Source organism: Apteryx mantelli, chromosome 21 (assembly GCF_036417845.1).
Source record: "Apteryx mantelli isolate bAptMan1 chromosome 21, bAptMan1.hap1, whole genome shotgun sequence".
NCBI classification, from domain to species: Eukaryota; Metazoa; Chordata; class Aves; order Apterygiformes; family Apterygidae; genus Apteryx; species Apteryx mantelli.
The window spans coordinates 7180937-7202530 of record NC_089998.1 but is presented as its reverse complement, the minus strand read 5'-3'; the positions used below and the strand labels follow the sequence as shown (position 1 = coordinate 7202530).

The window sequence follows — 21594 nt, the reverse complement described above, 5'->3', positions numbered from 1 at the left end:
TCACCCCGCCCCGCCCCTCGGCTCTTTCCGGAACCTCTCGGCTCTTCCCGGAACCCTTCGGCTCGCTCCGTCTGCAGGCGCTGGCGCCGCATGCGCCGCTTCGTGCGTTCGGCAGCCGCCGGCCTGCTCCCGGGCTCGGGTGGGTGGAGCCCTCCCCTCCCCGCCCCCCGCCCCCCCTCGCCGCCACCGATCCTTTCCGAAGCTCTTCGGCTCTTTCCGCCAGCCGGGAGACCGTTCTGCGGCGCTGACGTCACCTCCGGCCACATTATAAAAAGGCCGGCGCGGGCGGCGCGCTGCGTCCTTATCGGAGGGCGGAGGGCGCGGAGCCGGCGGGGCAGGACCCTTCGCACCGACCCGGTGAGGCGGCGGGCTCGGGGGGCGCCGCGCTCGGGGGCGGCCGAGGGCCGCGCTTCGCCTTTATCCGGCCGCGCTCGGGTAGATAGAGCCCCCCCGCCGCTGCCGCCGCCGCTGCGGAGACAGGTGTAGGGGCGCGCGCGCTCCCGCGGCGGCGGCGGAGGCTGCGGGCGCCGCGGCGCTGAGGCCGCCCTGCCCCGGCAGCCGCGGCTTCTGTCCTGGGGTTTGTTATCGCGGGCGGCCGTCTCGCCGCCGCCCGGGGTCTTTCTCGGGGAGGGGGGAGGGGCGGCGGGCTCCGCCCTGGGCAGCTCGGGGCCGCGGCCGGAATTTCATTCAGCGCCCTGGGGAGGGGATAGACGGGCGGGCGGATAACACCGACGGCGAATCTGCGGCCGTGCGGAAGGAGCCGCAGGCACCCGCCTCGCCCGTCGCCTCCTTTTCCCCCCGGCGGCGAAGCGCTGCCTCCCTCCTGAGGTAAAACCGCGCGGGGCGGGCGGCGGCGGCGGCGGGGACCCGTTGCACAGCAATGGCTTCCCGGCGCCTTCGCCGGCGCAGCCCTGCCCAAGGTCAGGAGACGCAGCAAAGTGTGTGCGGAGAGGGGGGGAGGAAAGGGGGGATGGAGAGCCCTCTCCCCCGGGAGACAGGCGTCCCCGCGCGGTGACGGACGCGTAAATAGCTTCCCCCACCGGCACCGGCCAGCCCGGCGGGAAGAGGCTGGCAGGAATCCCTGAAATCAGCCCTGGCGACCCGTCGTCTTGCGTGTGCCGCTTCGGTGCGCAGGGCGAGCGCCGGGCTCCTCCGTGAGAGAAGCGGCGCTTGTTCCCCTGGGGAAGAGCCTGTTCTTCCTTTTGACAAAAGCCAAAGACACGACAGCCGCACATTTCTCTTATTTATTGCCTCCGTAGAGCTTAACCTGCTTAGAACGATATAAATCTACGTCGATGGGTCATAAATACGTACCAATGCGCTGATCGTTTGCCCTGATATTTAAGGAAAAACACAAGCGTTATCACTGTACGTTTTTCGGCTCGCCTGTGTTCCCAGTTCGGGATTTTTAGTAGCTGTTTTATGATAAAATAGCTGCGTTTTCCAGTCTTTAAAATGTACGTGACTGTTGAGCAGTCTCTCATACATATTTAAACAGGTTCTGAACAGCAGTTGTCTGGAGATGGCGAATGAACACGTTAGGAAAAAAGAGCCTGAAATGGTCCTGTATCTTTCTGGGAAAATTCTTGTTAAGCTTTCTGTTTGCAGCGAAGTGCCAGAAGATTCTGATGACTGCGTTCTCTGAAAGGTCTCAGTCGGGGTTTCAGATTTGTTCAAAACAAATATTAAATCACTTTGTGTGCCTTTATGCATTTAAATGCAATTAGCATATCAGTTTTTCCATGAAATCTCCATTTGTCATTATTTATAAATTGTGCACAGAAAATAATGAACAAAGAGGTTGAAAATAGGAAGCTTTCTGCTGCATTGTGTGCAGGATCCATAACCACAGTAATGGAATCATTAAGCTGTATAAAATACTTGAAACAGGGTAGCAGGTTACATTGTTCACATGAAGTAATTTATTTCCATTCCTGTTGGAAAAGAAATTGTACATCTGCATAGATCGCACTGAGGTTCAGTGGGCTCTTTTTTTTGCTGTTGTTTTTAATCAAATTTGGATGTTATCCTTCATGAGCTCCTTGACTGGTGAATTTAAGCAAGCATATTTGTGTTTGTTTAAAAAAAAAGGATAGCAACAATAACAAAAATCTAGAATGTCAAAGAGTATCCTTAAAGCCTTATTTACGATTTTCTCCTGCATACAAGAAAGGAAGGAGAAGCTTTAAACCCTTTAGGAGAGGATGATACCTCTTGGTGCACAATTCTTAATTCTCAACTTTTACGTTTATAACTGACCCTATTAATTTAATGCAAATAACTTAGTCTCTTTGTTGCCTTAATTTAACCTTTTTAGTGTATTTATATGGTTGTAATTGTTTTATTCATAAATACATTGCATTTTAGGGGAATTGCTTCCCCTATATCGGGGGAAATAATGTGAATTTCTCCCTCTTCTCCTCTGCATGGTAGTATAGCGTAGGAGTTTGTTTTTTCCATTCGTCCCTGGAGTGTAGGCAGCAGAAAAATGGGGTGGAGCAGACTGCAGATGCTGTTGATGGTGATTGCCAAGTGTAGTCCAGCAATGTGCTCCTGTTGCTGACCATGGATCAAATAAAGTGGCAAGCTGCCTTCTCGCTGCTGCAACCGATCCACATTAAGCTATGCAAATGCCACGGTAGATATGCACTAGCTTCAGCAAGCGCAAAGACACGTAACTGCAGTTGCCCACAAACTGTCTCAGGAATTGCAGTGTACTCATGGGGAAAATGCGGTTAGGGATGCAAGGAATTTTTCATCTTAAAAATTCAGTGCGTTAGGTCTACTTGGCTGTTGCCAGCTACATAACGATCCATCTCAAAAAATATTTCTGTCACAACTGCTACTTGTTCTTTTTTAACATGATAATTGAATGCGAATGTCTTTGTAGATATTTATATTTAAAACCTTCTCATTAAATTTGTTTGTGTCTTTAAATTAAGCCACCCTATTTTATTACTCTGTAGCAAGAAGTGTCATTTGCCAAGTCCAGATAACTTTACTTTTTGTTTCGACCTTCAGATTACGATACTATATTTTTAAATTAACTGGAAAGGTTAGTACGTACCAATGTCAGTTTTAATTAAGTTTTACTGCTGATAATTTTAACCTTTTTGCATGGGGAAGTCTGCCTCTCACAATAGCTTGTGTAACAGTAACTCCAGATCGTTATATGTGGTGAGGAACCAAAAGGATGGTGTGAAGTGTGTGCTGTGACTGAATATGTATTTTGAAGAGGAAGAAGAAAAATTAAACTATGTCCTTACCTAGTAGTTAGTTAAATGTTATCTTGATTTCCCCCTCCCTTTTAGACTCTGCATTCCTTCATCATGTTGTCATCGTTTCGTAAAGTCAAAGTCCAGGTATTTTACGTAATGCATGAAGTGTCATCGCTTATTTATTTGCCTGCCTTTATTGCAGTGACCCATTTGTAACAAAAAGCCATTCATCTGAGAATTTGAACTGTATAGGGCACAAAAATGTAGCAGATGCTTTATTTATACTTCAGTGTTGATTCTGATCTGTCTTTCCTCTAATACTTCAGATTTCCCAATTCCTTTCTGTGATGCATGATGTGTGAACATTTTGTAGTTATAGTTCAGTATGATCAGCTGTTGATGTGGATTGATTTTCTTCTAAGAGATTTTTTGCTTTAAAGAGTTCTTGAGTGATATCTTCTTAGTTATAGCTTCTAAAAATTGACCACGATATGGCTTACACTGTAGAACATTATACATTTAAATTTGGATACCTGTTCCTGCATCTGTAGAGTTTTCCGTTCAATGATGGTAAAATAAGTAGGATGGATGCATCAAACTTTAGTTGGATAATACAGGCAGCTAGATTTTATTTTGAAATAATAGTAATATAAATGTCTATACTACAATTAAAACTATAGTGAAAGATGGTAGGAATGGAAAGCGCTGGGGTTAATTGTACAGTATCACGTTATTTGTAAGCTTTGGATTTCTGCAATGCAGTCAAGGTAATTTGCTTTCTCAGGAGCTTCAGTGCAGAGTGCAGTCCCTGCCAGCTCTGCGTAGTTTCATCAAAGGTCTGGGGTGATATTAAAAACAAACTAAAACCAAAAAAACTTGTACATAAAGGCATCAAATTTAGATAGGCAATTTAGCTGTGTTATACAGCTTCATCAACTTAGGTGCTCTTATGTGACTAGTAGAATTAAAATTAAAAAAGTAAGTGCCTAAAAATGAATACACTTAATGATCTTCCATATTTCACAAGTACTTAGTTAAGGCTGTGCACAAACCCTCAAATCAGCATAAATCACTAGCTTTGCAGCCTGCTTAATTCACATGTAATTTACACTTTTTGATTGCTGTAGTTTCTTGTGTCCCTGTAATAAATCCATAGATTTTGGGACATGTTTGAATTTTACCTGCTCTGTGGTTAGTTTGTATGAACGTATAGCATTAACCAGTGACTTCAACACATCTTGGGTTTTTATATTGCTTTGAGTCTTTAGGTGACTTTTCTTAACAGTAACCAGGAGTATTTGGACCTAGGGTTTTGCTGCAGATATTCCACCATTGAGATTTCTTTATTTTTAATTTTAATTTATAACAAACAAAATTACTGGTTATTAATTTCTTCTCAGTAGCATTTAAAATATGTAGTATATGATATATGATACAATACCCTTCAGTTACTTCTTTGTAACACAATATGCTCTTGCAATTCCCTTTGTAACACCAGGAGCTAGTGTCCCTGCTACGGGTACTTTTCAGAAGCGCTGTTTTATTTATCTGAAGTACTGGTGCAAACTGAGCACTAAACCAGGCAGTAATGGTGTTTCCGTGCTTGAGACGGACATAGCGGCTTACTTCTTATCTAGCGTTTTGAGGAAGCTGTGAATGGAGCAAATGAAAGTCGGAGAAGTGTATGCTATTTTTTTTCCTCTGTTCTTTCCTTATAAAGATTATTTTCATATCCAGTGTTAGAATTCAAGCTCTTTTGCTTAAAAAAACAAAAAAAAATCCGCAATTCATATTCTCCCTCAAAGAGGGAGGCAAGAGAGAGTAGCCAATATCCGAGTTAAGTGCCCTTTTGACAGGGCTTACGGTGCCTAATATTGATGAGCGGAAAAAAGTGCATCAAGTTGCTCTGTGTGTGCATGTTTGGGAAGCAGGAGGAGGAATATTACTCATATTACAGGGTATTGCTAGGAGCACGTATGCTGAACACGCATAACGCGTCAGGACTTGTTTCGAGTAAACGTCATTATTTTACTACATATTAAGATAGTGATCTTTATATACTGATATCTGATTGCTTGTCAGGCAGAGTAGTTTAATTCTTTAAGCTTTGTGTAATTGTTTTAAAAATATGCCAAAATCTTCTATATAGCACTTGACGTCTTTTGCGTTCAAGTTTTTAAATTCCTGAAAACATGTTTTGGTAAGGGAAATGCTGGCAGGTCCGATGTGTGTCTGCCCTGACAGCGTCGCTGCAATTCCTATTTAACCCCCCCTTGATACAACTGTTTTCTGAACTTGAATGATGTTGCTGACATCATCGTTGTTGCACTGCGGCGTCTTTAAATATCCGCAGCTGTATATTCCCATTCAAAAGTCCAGCGTACCTTTTATATAATTTTTCTGGGGAAGGTGGGCATTTTGTATTGAAGGGTGAGAGTAATAGATTAATAGATAAGTCTTTTTTGTTTTGTTTTGTTCACCTCCCAAATTGTATTCCACTTTTTGATGTTTTTGGTAAAACCACCACCCCAATGGAATAGTGCAAAGGAGCACTGCTGATTGATTTTGGTTTTTGTTGGTTTTTTTTTTTAGATAGACTCAAGCTGATTAGCAGTTTTCTAAAGTTAGTTTTACAACATAAAAACGTCATGGCAATTCCCTTCGAAGCAGTTAAGGCAGGTGTGCTGGTTTGGAGACGTCTTTTGGGGGTAATGTCGTAGCTCCGTGGCAGGCCGAGGTTTTCGGTAGGAAACAGCCCCGTTAGTTCAGCCTCCCTGCGCAGCCTGGAACTTTCGCTGGGCCTGACCTTATCGGCTGGGCGCAGGCTGCGCCGGGAGGGGCCGCCCGCCCGCCCGCGGCAGCGAGGTGGGGAATGGCGCTGCGCCCGCGGCCCGCGCCGGAGCCCGTTACCCGGCACAGCCCGGGTGTTCACGTGCATCTGAATTTAAACAGCATTTTTCACGCTGAAAGCATAAAGCCTAACTTCTTGGTAGGGGTCCTCGCGGTAGGGCGGCAGCGGTGCGTCGTAGAGGAAGGTCGATGCCTCTTAATGATGTAAGCGAACCGCGAAGCTTTAGAAACGTGTTGGGGATGACTTCATTTTGAGAGGGGTACTGCAGTTGTAGCACGAAAGCATTGGATACAGACTGCATCATTCTGCAGCATCGATGACTTTTGAGTTCAGAGCTCCCTAGTGACTGCTGATCGCGTTTTGGCAGAGCACAGACTTGCTGACGTCAGCTGATCTGCTGCAGGAAAGAACAGTCTATTATTGCTAGACCAAAGCACTTCTTTTACAATTGACTGGCTCGACTTACTGTAGTTATAAAAAGAGTCTTTCTTTTAACAAATTCCAGCAGAAAGATGAGCCAGATTGCATGGCAAGAGGCCATTACAAAATGTCTTCTATTTGTAAATAATATATAGATATATATTTTTAATTATTTGGACTGTGGAGGACATTTCTAATAGTGAAATGTAAGTTGACAGCAAAAGATTTTACTGTGTTCCAAAGACTAACTAGGGTTTCATTTTTTCCAGTAACGTAGATAACCAGAGTAAACAGAGAGGTAGGATATGGCTGCATAATGCATTTAGACTATCTGCAGCTTTGTTCTTCGTGAACACAATTTAATAAATAAATAAATAAATCTTGGCCAAATCCAGACACAATGTAACAGCACAGAAAAGGAGGTTTTTAGCCATAACTTAGTCATATTTTACTCACTTGCTATCTTTCTGGAGGGAAAAGGTTATGTTTGAAACAGCGTTGAAAAAAACAGCTAGTTTCTTAGGAAAGTGAATCTGTAGCTGAGCTCAAGTTACATTCAGGATTTTGATCTTTAAATATTAAAGTATGCTAATCGAGTGTAGCCTTTGGTACCACTGTCAGGTGAAACTTGGACTTCATTGATATAATACAGTCCACACAGGCGGTTTTTGCCTTGCCCTCTCCTGACAGTAGTGAATGAAACGCCCAGGCTTGGATGAGAAAACACGGCTGAGTTTTCTTTCCTTCCTTAAACTGCCGCAATGCAGTTGGGGCTCAGAGTTCACTGGAGTAACAACTGCTGCTGAGATGGCTGTCCTGTTGCAGGGTGTGACTACGGGAAGAGAGCTCTGGAATGTGCAAATTCGCCCCCGTATGTTCCTTTCTATCAGATGGTCCCTTTGCAAGTGCCGGGATCCAAACAGAAAACACAAGCATATAGATAGTTTCCCAATCAACGGAATTTTTCACAGAATTGTGCAAGATAGGTGTCTAATTAAAGTGTGCAGCTAGCGACTAAATAACAGTTTCTTGTTTAACAGCACGTTTTAGAGATTGCCCATCTTTCTCGATATGCAGTTACACTTGGTTTCTTTTTTATTATTGATATGATTGAAGCTTACATTCAGCTTGATGCTTACCGAATTTATAATAAAAGTAGTGAGCTATACATGTAAACACTTGTACATCAAGGCATTAATTGTCTAATTGTTCCAGCACAGAATATTTGTTGCAACAGCTTCTTGATGTGCATAGTGAGTTAAACAAGTAAATATTCAAACTCCAATGACAATAACGAATACTGTTTTCAATTTGTGTTACAACTCTGTTCTAATGCATAGGTGTCTCATTAAAAATCAAATTGTCTTTGAAAGTTTAAGAACTGAAAATTAAAGGTTATTACACTTCTGTTAGAAAGTAGATGAAGCAGAACAGTAGTCATTTCTTTGCTGTCTATGGTAGCAATAACAATTTTTTTAATGTATAAAGCAATGCAAGAGGATTTTCAGTCAGTGGTCAGAGAAGGATCATTAGTTATACAGAATGCTCTTTAAATTCCTTTTCGTTTTTTTAAGGGGTCTATGTGAGCATGCTGTATTGGCTTTTGAAAGATTATGTAGGGAGTGACAGGTTTACTTTATAACTTTGAGAGAACAGAGAGGATACACGCACACACACATGTACGTATATATCTATATGCACACACACATATGCATACCTGTACAGAGCAATTAGCTGTTCTTAAACAACAGTAATATTCTTCTTGAAGTTTTTCTAAAACCACAATTTTAAATAAAATATTTCCAGATTTCCTGCATTTGTATGAGATATATTTTTATATATACACACACACACATATTTTTAAATTTGTATTAGACACTTGCATGCTGCAGTTTGAGATGACATGGCATTTGTATTGCGGGATAGATAGGCCACAACCATATTTTACAAAACAAGTAGATGCTAAACGCCTTTGTAAGTATTTCCTTTCTCATGATTTTTTTTGCTAGAAGCATGTTTTTATATTTGTCCATGTACACGTGCACACACACGCGCACGCACACATGCACAGAGTAAGACTTGAGTAAACTACATGTGAGTTTAGAAAACAGGCTTTTCTTGCACAGATCTCTTCCTACGCTACTTTTGTTTTATATTACAAGCCAAATGTTAACTGAGTTTTTTTTGGCTTTCAGAAAATGGATCCAAGCGGTGTAAAAGTGTTGGAAACAGCAGAAGATATCCAAGAAAGGCGCCAGCAAGTTTTGGACCGTTACCACAGGTTCAAGGAACTATCTTCTCTAAGGCGCCAAAAACTTGAAGATTCCTATCGATTCCAGTTTTTCCAGCGTGATGCAGATGAGCTTGAAAAATGGATCCAAGAGAAACTCCAGATAGCATCTGATGAAAATTACAAAGACCCAAGCAATTTACAGGTAAGTCCTACTCCCGTTTTATGTTTTTATACAATTAAGGCATATCAGGTCAACTAGAGTAGACAGAACAAATGCTCAAGTGGACCTTGAATGGAGAGTGATGAAGAGACGTGGATGCAAATACCATGGACCTGCAAAGTGTTCTTCAAAAGCCTGACTTCTTTGCTGATATGATTGGAATATTTCAAATAATGGATTAGACACTAAATCAGCATGCAAAAAGTTACTCAGCGCAATGTAGTGAAAAACCAGCCTTGTTTATTTCTAGAATTTGTTGGTCACTTTAGCTCTATAAATCAACGTGAATTAATTCTTATTGTTTCCACAAAAAAAAGATGTTTGTAGAAAATTAACTTGTGTGGGTGGGACTAACTGAATGGGCTCCCAAATGTTTGAACGCTCTGAAGTAAAAGAGCAAACACAATAATGAACTAACTAAAATTGGGATGTTTGAATCCACCTGTGAAGCATATGGTACAGCTATGATTTTAGCTGTGCTATTTTCTTGTTTGTTTGAGTTGGTACTAAATCTTTGCATGAAATGCACTTAAACTTTAATGCTGGGAAATGTGGAGGAGGGCTGTGCACCAAACCTTAGTCACGTTCTTTGATGTTTTACTTTTAGGGGAAGCTACAGAAGCACCAAGCCTTTGAAGCTGAGGTTCAGGCCAATTCAGGGGCTATCGTTAAACTGGATGAGACTGGAAATCAGATGATTAATGAGGGGCATTTTGCATCAGAAACCATAAGAGTGAGTTTTAAAACTTTTTTGCCTCTTAAGTTTTTTTTCCTTCAACAATTTGTGTGGATGATATGGATAACTCTAAATTTTAAAACGCTCTTTAAATTCTACAGGTATTTGATTAGTAAAATCACGGGAGAACTTGTATTTGTAAAACTTACAGGTATTTTTCTCTTTCACTGAGCACCTAGTTCATATCTTTTTTTGGAACCGATTCTTAAACGAAATATCTGCCTACAGAGTCCGGGAACTTGGACTGGAAAATTGTCAGTAATTCAATAACATGTTGAAAAGTACAGGTCAAATGATGAATTATACTTGTGGTTCTTCCCAAGACATCACACTATCAAGAAGCAGCAAATTCGCAAGGCCCCGTGTCAGGGGTCTTGGGCACTACATTTTTTGCTTGTATCATTATGGGTAATACAAGCAGCCACGTCAATAAACTTCAAAGGTCTTATTTCTGTTCCCAAACTGTAACCCAGATCACATCTTTGGTGATTTTAACATTTTGTTTGAATTGTACTGGCCATACATCTGATTCTCCTTGAGTTTGTGTTCCTCAGCTTTTCTAAGACCTCTAAGTACTGTACTCTCCCTGCTCGGTTTATCCAGCTGTAAACATCTCTTAGGACAGCTACTTCCATGACAGCAGGAAATAAGCTTTCTTCAAATCCTCATGAGATCTATTGTTGGGTTTTTTTGTTTTGTTTTGTTTTTTCCTCCCCTTCTCTTAGAATCTCCTGACCTGTGTAATGCAATGACAATTCTGTTTAAAAAAAATCTTTGCTGCTACACTAGATAAGTTTATATTTGACCAAATTTGGATGACTCACTATTTTAAAAAGTCCAAATAAGCTAGAAATTTTAATTGACGACTTAACTTGACAATTGCCCTTACCCCTTCTCTTATTTATTCTCATTTTTCTCTAGACAAATTAGTGTTTCTTTCCTATTCCTGGGGATGCTTTACACAGACACACACCTCACTAGTATATGGTTATTTTTATTTTCCTTCCATCAACTTCTTTTCTAGGACTCATTTTCTTAAATCTGTTTCTGGGCCCTTGGTAAGTTGTCTCAGTATTGGTTATAGCTGCATTTTCTTTAATGCAAAAAAGTGTTTTAAAGTTGTTTAAAGCTCTTTCCTTTACAAGACTTGGATGTGAGCTTGTATAACTTCCCAAAAAGAGGACTCCTGTGATATTTTTGTGGTGATTATCAAACTCACTGATACTTTATTTCATTGAATATAAGAAAAGGGTGGTGACTAACAAAAGCAGAAATGTTTTTTTATGCATCATGTAATAAAGCACTCTAAACTAATCCTTATTTTAGAAATCTCATTGTGCAAGTGCATTTTGATCATGTAATCAGTACTGCAGATGGGAAAAATGTTTTCAGTTGGGTGGTCTTAATAATCTTGTGTCTTGGCTCTGCTCTTCAATGTAAGTTCTTATTCATGTTCTGAGTGGTAATTTGTCTTTTAACGGTTTAGTCTTTCACGCCATACAGGACTGCACAGCGTCCAATAGTAACTGCTACCCAAGTTGGGTGCCACATACGAGTAGGTGAAACTTCTGGCTGTGCAGTGCAACTTTCCTTTGCAATGTGTGCTTTCTTCCATTGCCGACAGTTTGCGCTATGATTTGGGGCAGTGCTGGGAATTCGAGTGGTGTGAGCTGTTTCTTTCCTTGAAACCTACATAATTGAACTTTCTAAATAGATGAAATAAGTGCCCGCCCATGTTAGATGTTCAAAAGCTTCTCTAGCATGACTTTCAAGTTTCAGATCTCGATGTGCGAAGCATTATAGATGATGGGTGGAGCAGATTCTTTCCTGTTTTGCAAGTTGTGTGTCTGTGTGGGAGTGTAGTTTTTTTTTCTAATCGTCTGTAAGGTTTATGGTCTCTCCCAGATGTTTTGGAAGGCAGAGTGCAGCCAGAGAGACTCAGTGTTAAAACTAGTAATTGCTCCTAGTGTTTCAGTATTATATTACTCGTGTTGACTAAATATGTTAACTGACTAGTGCTAAGAGAAATGGTTAGCAAATATTGTAAAGTGGTACAGGTTTGACTTGAAACATAATGTGTGGTCTTAAATAAAAATAAATCCAAAAATGGAGAGAAGACTCGCTTATCGGGAGTTGACTTCCATTTAAAAGAATGAGCATTTGATGGGGATAGCAGCAGTTTTTTGTCTAACTTCACTCTAGCATAGAATTATAATCAATTTTATCTCAAAATGTTTACCCCATAAATAGTTATGTAAACATAACTATTTGATAGCTTCATTAACTAACAACAAGTGTTTAAATACTCAGTTCAGTGATTTCCAACTTGTGTGTTCTACTCCTCTGTTATATCATCTTATATCCTTTGAAAGCTAATGACTGGAGATGAAACTGCTATGTGGTTTGTCCACCCTTTGTCTAAAGTAAGGTTTAGGAACATTAAAAGGAGATTTTTCCCAAAGTTTAAGGACAGGGAATATAACTGCTCTGCAAAATGTAATCTTCCTTGAAACAGGATTTAATATCAACATCCTATCATTCTAGACTCGACTGCAGGAGCTTCACCGACTATGGGAATTACTACTGGAAAAAATGAGAGAGAAGGGAGTCAAATTGTTGCAAGCCCAAAAGCTGGTGCAGTACTTAAGAGAATGTGAAGATGTCTTGGACTGGATCAATGACAAGGTATATTATTATCTGCCTTTACTGTATTTTTGACGGGAAATTTGATTTACTGCGTGGAAATTTTTTATCAACATTTTTGCTGTAGTTCAGGTAGTCACCAGAGAGCTCTTGAATGTGGATACACATTTTATTGAGGTTATTTGTATTGTATAAGCAATAGATATGCAAACCATTATTCTTTCTTTTGCAGCCACAAAAAAAGGTATTAGACTGAGTAAGAGAGAAATTGGTATTTGGAGAGCATAATTAAACATAATCAATTCCCTCCTTTGCTTTAAGGAGACCTTCATATTTCTCATAGTAATTGTAACCAAGTTTCCTGTTAGGTGAAATCTATAGCATGTAAAAACAATTTTTTGTAATAAATGTTTTAAGTGAGCTGTTGGAAAGCGACCAGCCTAGCCACCAAACAGTGTGTACATAATTACATATGACTGGAATATCTTTAGATATACGTTGTAAGGACATTTCCTGCAAGAGAACTGTTTGCTTTTGACTTCTTTGAACTCTGAAGAAACAGACCACAAACCACAATATTGAGTAAAAAAGCCACAAAATGATCATCCTGGTTTTCTTAATAAAGGCTTGCTATTTTGTGTCACTGTGGGTTGGAACTGTAAATCCTACATAACTGTTGCTGAGTATGACAGTGCACTTTTCGTAAAGAAATCTCAGATTGGGAGCCTACAGCAATTATCCATAAATAATCTAAAAATGTAAACAAATTCTTGTCATTGTGTGTTCTCCTAAATAGTATGGCCAGTTATTTTGTTGCTTTGAAAAATATATATATATTTTTTTTTCCCCCATGCATATTTTCTTTCAGTAATTTAGGTTGTTGTAGGAATGATCATCATGCACAGAACACAAAACATGATAGAGAAATTGATAATACTCAGTTACTTGAAAAATGAATAAAAGCAAACAAGATAGAAAAACAACCCCCTTAGTGAACTTGGATGTTTTCCATAATAAAGGAAAGGTGTTTTTATTTGGGAGGGTAGGGTGTGTGGAGGGGTGTTGTCTTTTTTTTTTTTTTTTTTTTTTCCAGGGATAATTTTGTGGGAATATCATGCTAACTTAAGGTGTCATTTTAAAATGGCCTTTAAAACGTAAGGATTGTAACTATTTTTGAACTATTTAAAATGAGGAGAATTTGCCTCCTGAGTCCTGGTAGTGATTTCTCTTAGGTTATGCTGAAATTGACTTTTTTCCTCAATGTGCTAGGAAGCAATAGTGACCTCAGAAGAGCTTGGCCAGGACTTGGAGCATGTGGAGGTTTTGCAAAAGAAGTTTGAAGAGTTTCAGACAGACCTAGCAGCTCATGAGGAAAGAGTAAATGAAGTGAACCAGTTTGCTGGTAAACTTATCCAGGTAAATGGTCATGTGTGTTGAAAATGTCTCCTGGCAAGTCGGGAGACTTGTTCTTCTGCCCTCCTCCTTGTGTATCGGATGTCTATAGTTTATTCTCTGTGTGCCTAGAGACCTGCCTATCTTAATCTTGAATGGGTGTCATTCAGTTCACTCATTCTTCTTCTGGGCAGCTTGAATAACTCTGCCTCAGCTGAGGCAGTTCCTGCAAATGTGGAGAGTAGTAATTTTGTAAGTGAAACTGTCATATTTGAAGTTAAATGTATTTCCCCTGGATACAATTAATATATCTTCTGTTCTTGTATATCATCTGGGGCTTGGGCAAGGTTGGAGACAGGGCAGGAAGTATTGTGCTATAGCTACTGTTTCAGCCCTCTTTAGGTTGACTAATTAGTGCATAGAGAAACATAGGCTATTGGAAGAGTATTGCATATTTACACTATTGTTTCGGGAGAACCATAGATAGGACTGAGAGATCAGGTGGAAAGTGCAGTAATTACACATTGATCTCTTGGAAAATATGGGTGTTTCCAGGATTTGCTGATAGATACAAAACCACAGAACATATGAAAATAACATTTTTTCCATTGCTCACTAGGAACAACACCCTGAGGAAGAACTGATAAAGTCCAAACAGGATGAAGTTAATGCAAGCTGGCAGCGTCTTAAGGGGCTTGCCCTTCAGAGGCAAGGAAAACTCTTTGGGGCAGCTGAAGTTCAGCGCTTCAACAGGTATGAACGTGGTTGGGTCTACTAAAGTGGTGTAATACTTGTGGTGATGATCGCTTGTAGTGATGTCTAATGATACATTCAGCTACATATACTATTATGAGAAGAGCCTACCATCCTCTGTTATGTTTATGCTTTACTCTTTATGACTCTGTGAAGGGAGGATCTTGTTGTTCTAAAATTTACTTAGAATAATTGTTCTGATTTAGCTTTTCAAAACTCTGTGATTCCAGTCATCCTTGCTAGGTGACAGTTTTGCCACCCTTTCCTCTGAGAGCTGCTTTTCCTAATTCCATCCTAGATGAGCATCAAAAGAGGTGGTCCTCTGCTGTTCATGGCATTTTGAAATTTGCTGGAATGAAGGTGGAGAAAGGGCCTTGGTCCAGTGTGGGAAATGGGCCTATTAGGTGATGGTGTCCAGCAGTGCTGTAATTTCTTATTTGCATCTGATGACACCATCAGAAAAATGGGCAGCCAATACACTTCAGGGTTTAGCCTATCTTTTGAGATTTCCTTAAAAAAAGGATGATTGTAGTTGGCTGCAATGTTGATATATGCATTTGTATTGCCAGTAAGTCTGTGGTAAGTGAAAACATCCTGCTTTCTTACCCTCCCCATAAAAGATCGAGTCCATTCAATTTGTGCTCCTTTTTGAAGGGATGTGGATGAAACTATCAGCTGGATTAAGGAGAAGGGGCAGTTGATGGCCTCAGATGATTTTGGCAGAGACTTAGCCAGTGTGCAGGCTTTATTGCGCAAGCATGAAGGTCTGGAAAGAGATCTTGCAGCTCTGGAAGATAAGGTACCCATACGAAATTCATTTTACCTACAACATAAACTATTTAACTTGCTTGTAATAGGCTAGAAGCTTACTCGCTGTTTGTGACGGGGTCTAGGTAAAGGCTCTTTGCGCAGAAGCTGACCGTTTGCAGCAGTCTCACCCAATAAATGCCTCTCAAATTCAAGTGAAACGGGAGGAGCTGATTGCCAACTGGGAACAAATCCGAACGCTGGCAGCGGAGAGGCATGCTCGCCTTAATGACTCCTACAGGTAGGAATGCTGTCTTGCTGAAATGACTTCTTTCTTCCTTACTCAAATTTGGTAGAGGGCTGTTGGAAGGAGAAGAAAGGGAGATAATTTCCAAAGTTTTTGGATGATTCTGGTGTTTTTAGAAACACAGAGTTTTGTTCACTAAATTATATTTTTCAGTGACTTCTAATAGTGAAAAAAATATTTATATGAAAAACACATCTATGGCTTTTGGTTGTTCTCTGGATATGGATTATGAAAACGGACACCAGGTTTTAGGACATACTCACCTTTTTTCCCATCTGAGTTGATACTTGCATTCTGAAGTACATTATGTGACTTTTTTTTTAAGAATATGCATGTTGTAAATCTGTTCACTATGGAGTCATTATTCTGTGAAGTATGATGTATTGTTTTGATGTATTGTCCCAGACTAAAAGAAATACCAGTCTCATCTGTGATAGTTGCTTTGTTGTGGGATTTTTTCCTCATCCAGTCTTGTTCCTATACAAATCTGGTTGTCTAAGAAACATAAATTGTTAGATCATTGTTAAGAAGTCATACTAAAAATAAACTCATCCCAGTATGATGGTTAGTTTACATACTCTCTGTTTTTGTTTGTACTATTTTTTCTCTCCCATGATGCAAGATTGGTGGTAGTAGCCCACAAAATAATCTTTTTTTTTTTTTGCCTTCACTGTCATAATCTCTTCAGATCAATTAACAGCAAATTTAAAAGGCAAACAGAAAGAGATCACATTTGCTGATAAGTGTTAAGCAGATGCCGAAGGCAAAGAATAGTGAAGACATGCTGAAAGGAATCTGAGAATTTGTTTGCCTTTTTTTTTTTTTTTTTTTTTTTGACTGAGGCGTGTGCAGTTGAAATTTTCTGTCAGTCTCTCCCTGCCACTTCTCCTCTCCCTGCCCCCATACGCTGTGTTTGTCACAGGAGCGGTGCTGTGCGCCATCCTGAAACATTCTGCTCAAACTGTCTTTTGATTTCTGTTGCCTTCAACACGCAGACTTGTGGTTAGGAATATGCCGTTTACTTTCAGTATAGGTTATATGCAAAACATGTACTTGAGAAATAGCAAAAGTTATCTCCCTTGATTTTAAACCCAGCATTTTCCTAACTTTAGAAGACTTCTCTCTTGAATTGAGGGCACATTTATTTACTTAATATAATTGCTTTTTGGTATTGTCTTAACTTGTTCCTATCTGAGGAACAGCTTTTACATTTGTAATTCCTTATCTTTGGAGTTGAGGATAGCGAAACTATGCAAACAAATGATTCCCAACCATTTTTCCTTTTGCTTTCCCCAGGTTGCAGCGCTTTCTTGCAGACTTCCGTGACCTCACTAGCTGGGTGACTGAAATGAAGGCCCTAATAAATGCTGACGAACTTGCCAATGACGTGGCTGGAGCAGAAGCCCTTCTAGATAGACATCAGGAACATAAGGTATACTGCTTAGACAGTCAAATCTGATCAGTAATGCTCAAAGACCAATTTGTATGTCTAACACAATCTCTGAATCAGAACTGGTAATGTCGTATCACTAGAATCCTTTGATCATGCAACTAAAAACACTAGATTGCTAACTGTTCTGATTTAAGATTTTTTTACTTTATGGTTCTTGATAGTGGGTAGATACACCCACTGTTTAAGTGTTAAGTGTAAGTGTTTAAGAATGCTTGTGATAATATTTTATTAAAAATAATTAGACCTGACAGCAGTCACTTGGGCTAATGACTTTTAATTTCCCATCATGAGGGATTGCTCTAAATAAGCAGCAAGAATGTGACTTGACACCAACCTTTAGTTTCTGTTTAACATATGAATTTATACTTGCCTTACATCTGTGCTGCAAGATAGTACATTTGATTCTAGTTTCCATGTTCAGTGTAATGTATTTAAAGATGATTAAATGTTTATCAGTCAGGTATCCAGACTGTTGTCTCTGTTATTTTCATTAGCAGTCTAGCAACAGCATGCTATTTTCAATAGCAGTCTTCATGTTCTGACACTCTAATTTAAGATAAATTTTGAAAATGGCTTGTTCACATCCCCTTCAATAGGGAGAAATTGATGCCCATGAAGATAGCTTCAAATCTGCTGATGAGTCTGGTCAGGCTTTGCTTGCCGCTGGGCACTACGCTTCTGATGAAGTTAAAGAAAAGGTAAGTTGGTCAACTGGAGAGCAAGATCTCCTAGAAGAATTTTAAGTCGTCTCGTTCTTCTGTGTCCCTTAAATTAAAAGTTTATTTCTTGTTAAGATCTTAAGCTGCAAAGTATCATATCTCTAGGTTACAGAGCTTTTTTCATTAACTTAAGTAATGTGTGCAAGCTGAGAAAAGGTTCACGCTATCTGATGATGATGGTGTCAGTAACAGGAGAATGATTCTATTACCTGAGAGGTCATTCTCAGTCCTCTGTTAACCACCTTTTTAAAGTTCCAACTTGATTTTACATTGAGATTGTAATGAGCCAGTCTGTTAAATTAAGTGATTATACATGCCTCTTCCCAATCCCTTAGCTAACCATCCTCTCAGATGAAAGATCTGCCTTGCTAGAACTATGGGAGCTTCGCAGACAACAGTATGAACAGTGCATGGACCTGCAGCTCTTCTACAGAGATACTGAACAAGTTGACAACTGGATGAGCAAACAAGAAGTGAGTGCATATCTTTGAACTCTCCAGATATGGTTGATTTTCATTTCTGACTAGTTTTCTGTGGACTTTGATAAATGGCCTTTGTCAGTGGTGGTGACTGCCACTATACATGCTTTAGTGAACAAAATACTTTATAGAGTTCCAAGCTGCCCCAAAGACTTTTTCCATCTAATGCTAGAACTATTAGTTGTGGTGAATTGGCTTGAGATTGCTTTTATGTGTGCTAACGTAGTTTTTGAATAGGAAGCTAAAAAGAATTATTCGGGATCTTTGGTTTTTAGAGGTGTACAAAGAACACTATCCCAGTATATCATCCTTCACTTTCCTATAATGTCATATGTTAGTAAATACCGCTGTCCGTACTTGAGTTGACTTTTAGAGCAGCTGAGGATGGAAACATAAAAATCAGTGATGTGTTTGTTTCTTTACTGTAGGCATTTCTGCTGAATGAAGACCTTGGTGATTCTCTGGATAGTGTTGAGGCCCTTCTAAAGAAGCATGAGGACTTTGAGAAATCCCTAAGTGCCCAAGAGGAGAAAATCACAGTAAGACATTTACATTATGCGATCACCAAATAGGCAAGAAATAAAAATAAGTAAATGTATCGATTGGGTAGGAGACACTGCTGGGGGAATGACAGAGGAAGATGGAGTTTGCTCTGGAGAATGATCCGCTGTGATAAATGCGACGTATGTATTCTCTGTAAAATGGAACACTAATAGTGGAAAAGGTAGGATAGGGCTTGCTTGCTGTCTCAGAGATCTGAGTAACCCAGTACTTGCATATCATGGCAGCGCATATATGGGTGATAAATTGTCAAAAATCTGCCTTCATCCATATATGAGATGATGGTGCAGATGAAGAATTTTAAGAGTAGTTATCTTAATGCCTGTCTGTTAATTATACTGTGGTAAACTTTCAAGAACTAATTTACTAAGTAAACTTGCACAAACAATTTTTGTTATATCAAGTGAATGGAAAACTCTTTTGTCTTTAGGCACTAGATGAGTTTGCTACTAAACTGATTCAGAATAACCATTATGCCATGGATGATGTTGCTACACGCAGAGATGCTGTAAGTATTAAAAATAGTTTAAGACTTCAGACTTTAAATAATGTTCTGGTTTTTTATTTTAAAAGTTATGAATACAGTGAAGAAGTAATAAACATACGGTACAAGTCAGTGGAGCTCTCCCCAAAGTAGAGATACAGTGGTGGTTCTTACAAGCTTAAGAATTTAGTAGTCTTTACTTTTTTTTTCAGCTGCTGAGCCGCCGAAATGCTCTTCATGAAAGAGCTATGTACCGCCGTGCCCAGCTGGCAGATTCTTTCCATCTGCAGCAGTTTTTCCGGGACTCTGATGAGCTAAAGAGTTGGGTTAATGAAAAAATGAAAACCGCAACAGATGAGGCTTACAAGGTAAAAACAAAGTTGAATGCCTGAATAATTTTAAGGCAATGTCAGCCAAAATGTTGCTGATGTAGGCAGTATTAATGCAACAGAAGGAATTGTAAGTTCTCCCTGACCCCAAGAAGGATTGTCTCATCATGATTCACTTGTGCTCATTCAATAGCTTAAATGTTCTCATTTCACAGGTGTGTTTGTGGCAGCAATTCCTCTGATGACATCTTGGCCTGTATATGAATGTAGTCTAATTTTTAAAATTCTGCAGAGATTTATAGATACTAATTCTAGGCTGAAAGGTTCTTTTTCTTTCTTCATCTGTAGGATCCATCAAACCTGCAGGGTAAAGTTCAGAAACATCAGGCTTTTGAGGCAGAACTTTCTGCTAATCAGAGTCGTATTGATGCACTGGAGAAAGCTGGCCAGAAGTTGATTGATGTCAATCACTATGCGTCTGATGAAGTGGCAGCTCGCATGAATGAAGTTATCAGCTTGTGGAAAAAACTTCTGGAGGCCACTGAGCTCAAAGGTAAGACCTACTCAGGAGAATATGGACAATGCTTCTTCTAGAGAGTCTGGCCTGGAGAAGACTGGAAGTGAAATGAAGTGGAAAACTCAAATCTTCCTTTCCTCTCATCATTCTGTCTCACTCAGGAATAAAACTGCGTGAAGCCAATCAACAGCAGCAGTTCAATCGCAATGTGGAAGACATTGAGCTGTGGCTGTATGAAGTAGAGGGACACTTGGCTTCCGATGATTATGGAAAAGATCTTACTAATGTTCAGAACCTTCAGAAGAAACATGCCCTTCTGGAGGCAGATGTTGCTGCCCATCAGGTAAGGACAACAGTCTTTCTTCCTTCCCTTTGAGATCTGCTCACCTGAAAATATTCTCTCCAGAGACCTTAGGAGATAGTAGTAAGAATTTGTATTTGCATGAAAAATTTGTAGTTTCAAGCTTTACAGTTTATTTATCAGAATTAATTTTGAACTGAAGTGTAAATTATATGTCTCTAAGAATATCTTCACAACTTTGACAAAAAAAATTTTTTTTGAAGTAAGATACTTGTATATTGTTACCTGCTAGTGGCACAGCATTGTCCTGTGCAATGATGCTTCCGAGAACCAAGTATGGGCTTAAGAAGATACGCTGCACTTTGCCTGGGAAATAATTCCTCCAAATCACTTGGACTTAGACTCTACATTTGCAAACAGCTTATTCCCATTCGATTCACTTTCATATAGCTCTGTTTTGAAAATGGGAAGGGAAGGGAAAACAGATAATTATTTTTAAATGTAGAACTCTACAGCAAGTGGTTCCTACCTTTGCAGATGGTCTTTAGGGGAACTAAATCCACAGCAAAAAAATCGATAGAATTTATATTCCAGCAATTGTTAATTTTCAGTTGAAAAATGGCTTGTCCTGGCTATTCCCGAACTCAATTAACATATCTGTAAAGTTGTAATTTCAAAAAAAACTTTTGTATCTTTCTTTTATGAAATTGGCAGATTAAAAACAATTGTGTTTCATCTGCTGAATATTATTCAGGACATAATTATTGCCCAGAATTATTGCACTGACAATGTGCAGCTGAGATTCTCTTCCTCTGTCACAATATAAAGCATTATCTAAGACCTGAATCTATCTAAGATACTGTCTGAATGTTTTCAGTCCCTGAACATAGCAAGCATAATAAAAGCCTTGAAATGTTACCGTGATTCTGACCTAATGCTGTCATTGTATTGATTTTAGGATCGTATAGATGGCATTACCATCCAGGCACGCCAATTCCAAGATGCTGGACACTTTGATGCTGACAATATCAAGAAGAAACAAGAAGCTTTAGTAGCTCGTTATGAAGCCCTGAAGGATCCTATGGTAGCTCGCAAGCAGAAACTTGCAGATTCTCTTCGCCTGCAGCAGCTTTTCCGTGACATTGAGGATGAAGAGACCTGGATTAGGGAGAAAGAACCTATTGCAGCTTCAACAAACCGAGGTTGGTCCATCCTGATATCCACAGGATTT

General features: G+C 39.8%; 1 protein-coding gene across 8 annotated transcripts in view; it reads left to right on the top strand.

Annotated features, from left to right (window-relative positions):
* The first annotated feature begins 296 nt into the window (after nt 1-296).
* SPTAN1 (spectrin alpha, non-erythrocytic 1) overlaps nt 297-21594 on the top strand; it is a 53260-nt gene continuing 31962 nt past the window's right edge. For 3 of the 8 annotated variants that reach the window (XM_067309241.1, XM_067309240.1, XM_067309236.1), the window contains exons 1-18: nt 6243-6272; nt 8685-8924; nt 9550-9675; nt 11165-11233; nt 12223-12363; nt 13591-13737; nt 14333-14466; nt 15121-15265; nt 15360-15514; nt 16817-16952; nt 17570-17671; nt 18028-18165; nt 18600-18710; nt 19163-19240; nt 19429-19584; nt 19894-20098; nt 20224-20405; nt 21322-21565. In XM_067309241.1, the coding sequence (XP_067165342.1) occupies nt 6258-6272; nt 8685-8924; nt 9550-9675; nt 11165-11233; nt 12223-12363; nt 13591-13737; nt 14333-14466; nt 15121-15265; nt 15360-15514; nt 16817-16952; nt 17570-17671; nt 18028-18165; nt 18600-18710; nt 19163-19240; nt 19429-19584; nt 19894-20098; nt 20224-20405; nt 21322-21565 (2524 nt within the window). In that variant the 5' untranslated portion in view covers nt 6243-6257. Of the gene's footprint in view, nt 358-4862; nt 4901-6242; nt 6273-8684; nt 8925-9549; nt 9676-11164; nt 11234-12222; nt 12364-13590; nt 13738-14332; nt 14467-15120; nt 15266-15359; nt 15515-16816; nt 16953-17569; nt 17672-18027; nt 18166-18599; nt 18711-19162; nt 19241-19428; nt 19585-19893; nt 20099-20223; nt 20406-21321; nt 21566-21594 lie in introns of those variants that run through there. The other 5 variants (XM_067309243.1, XM_067309245.1, XM_067309242.1 and 2 more) reach the window with 3 other exon arrangements.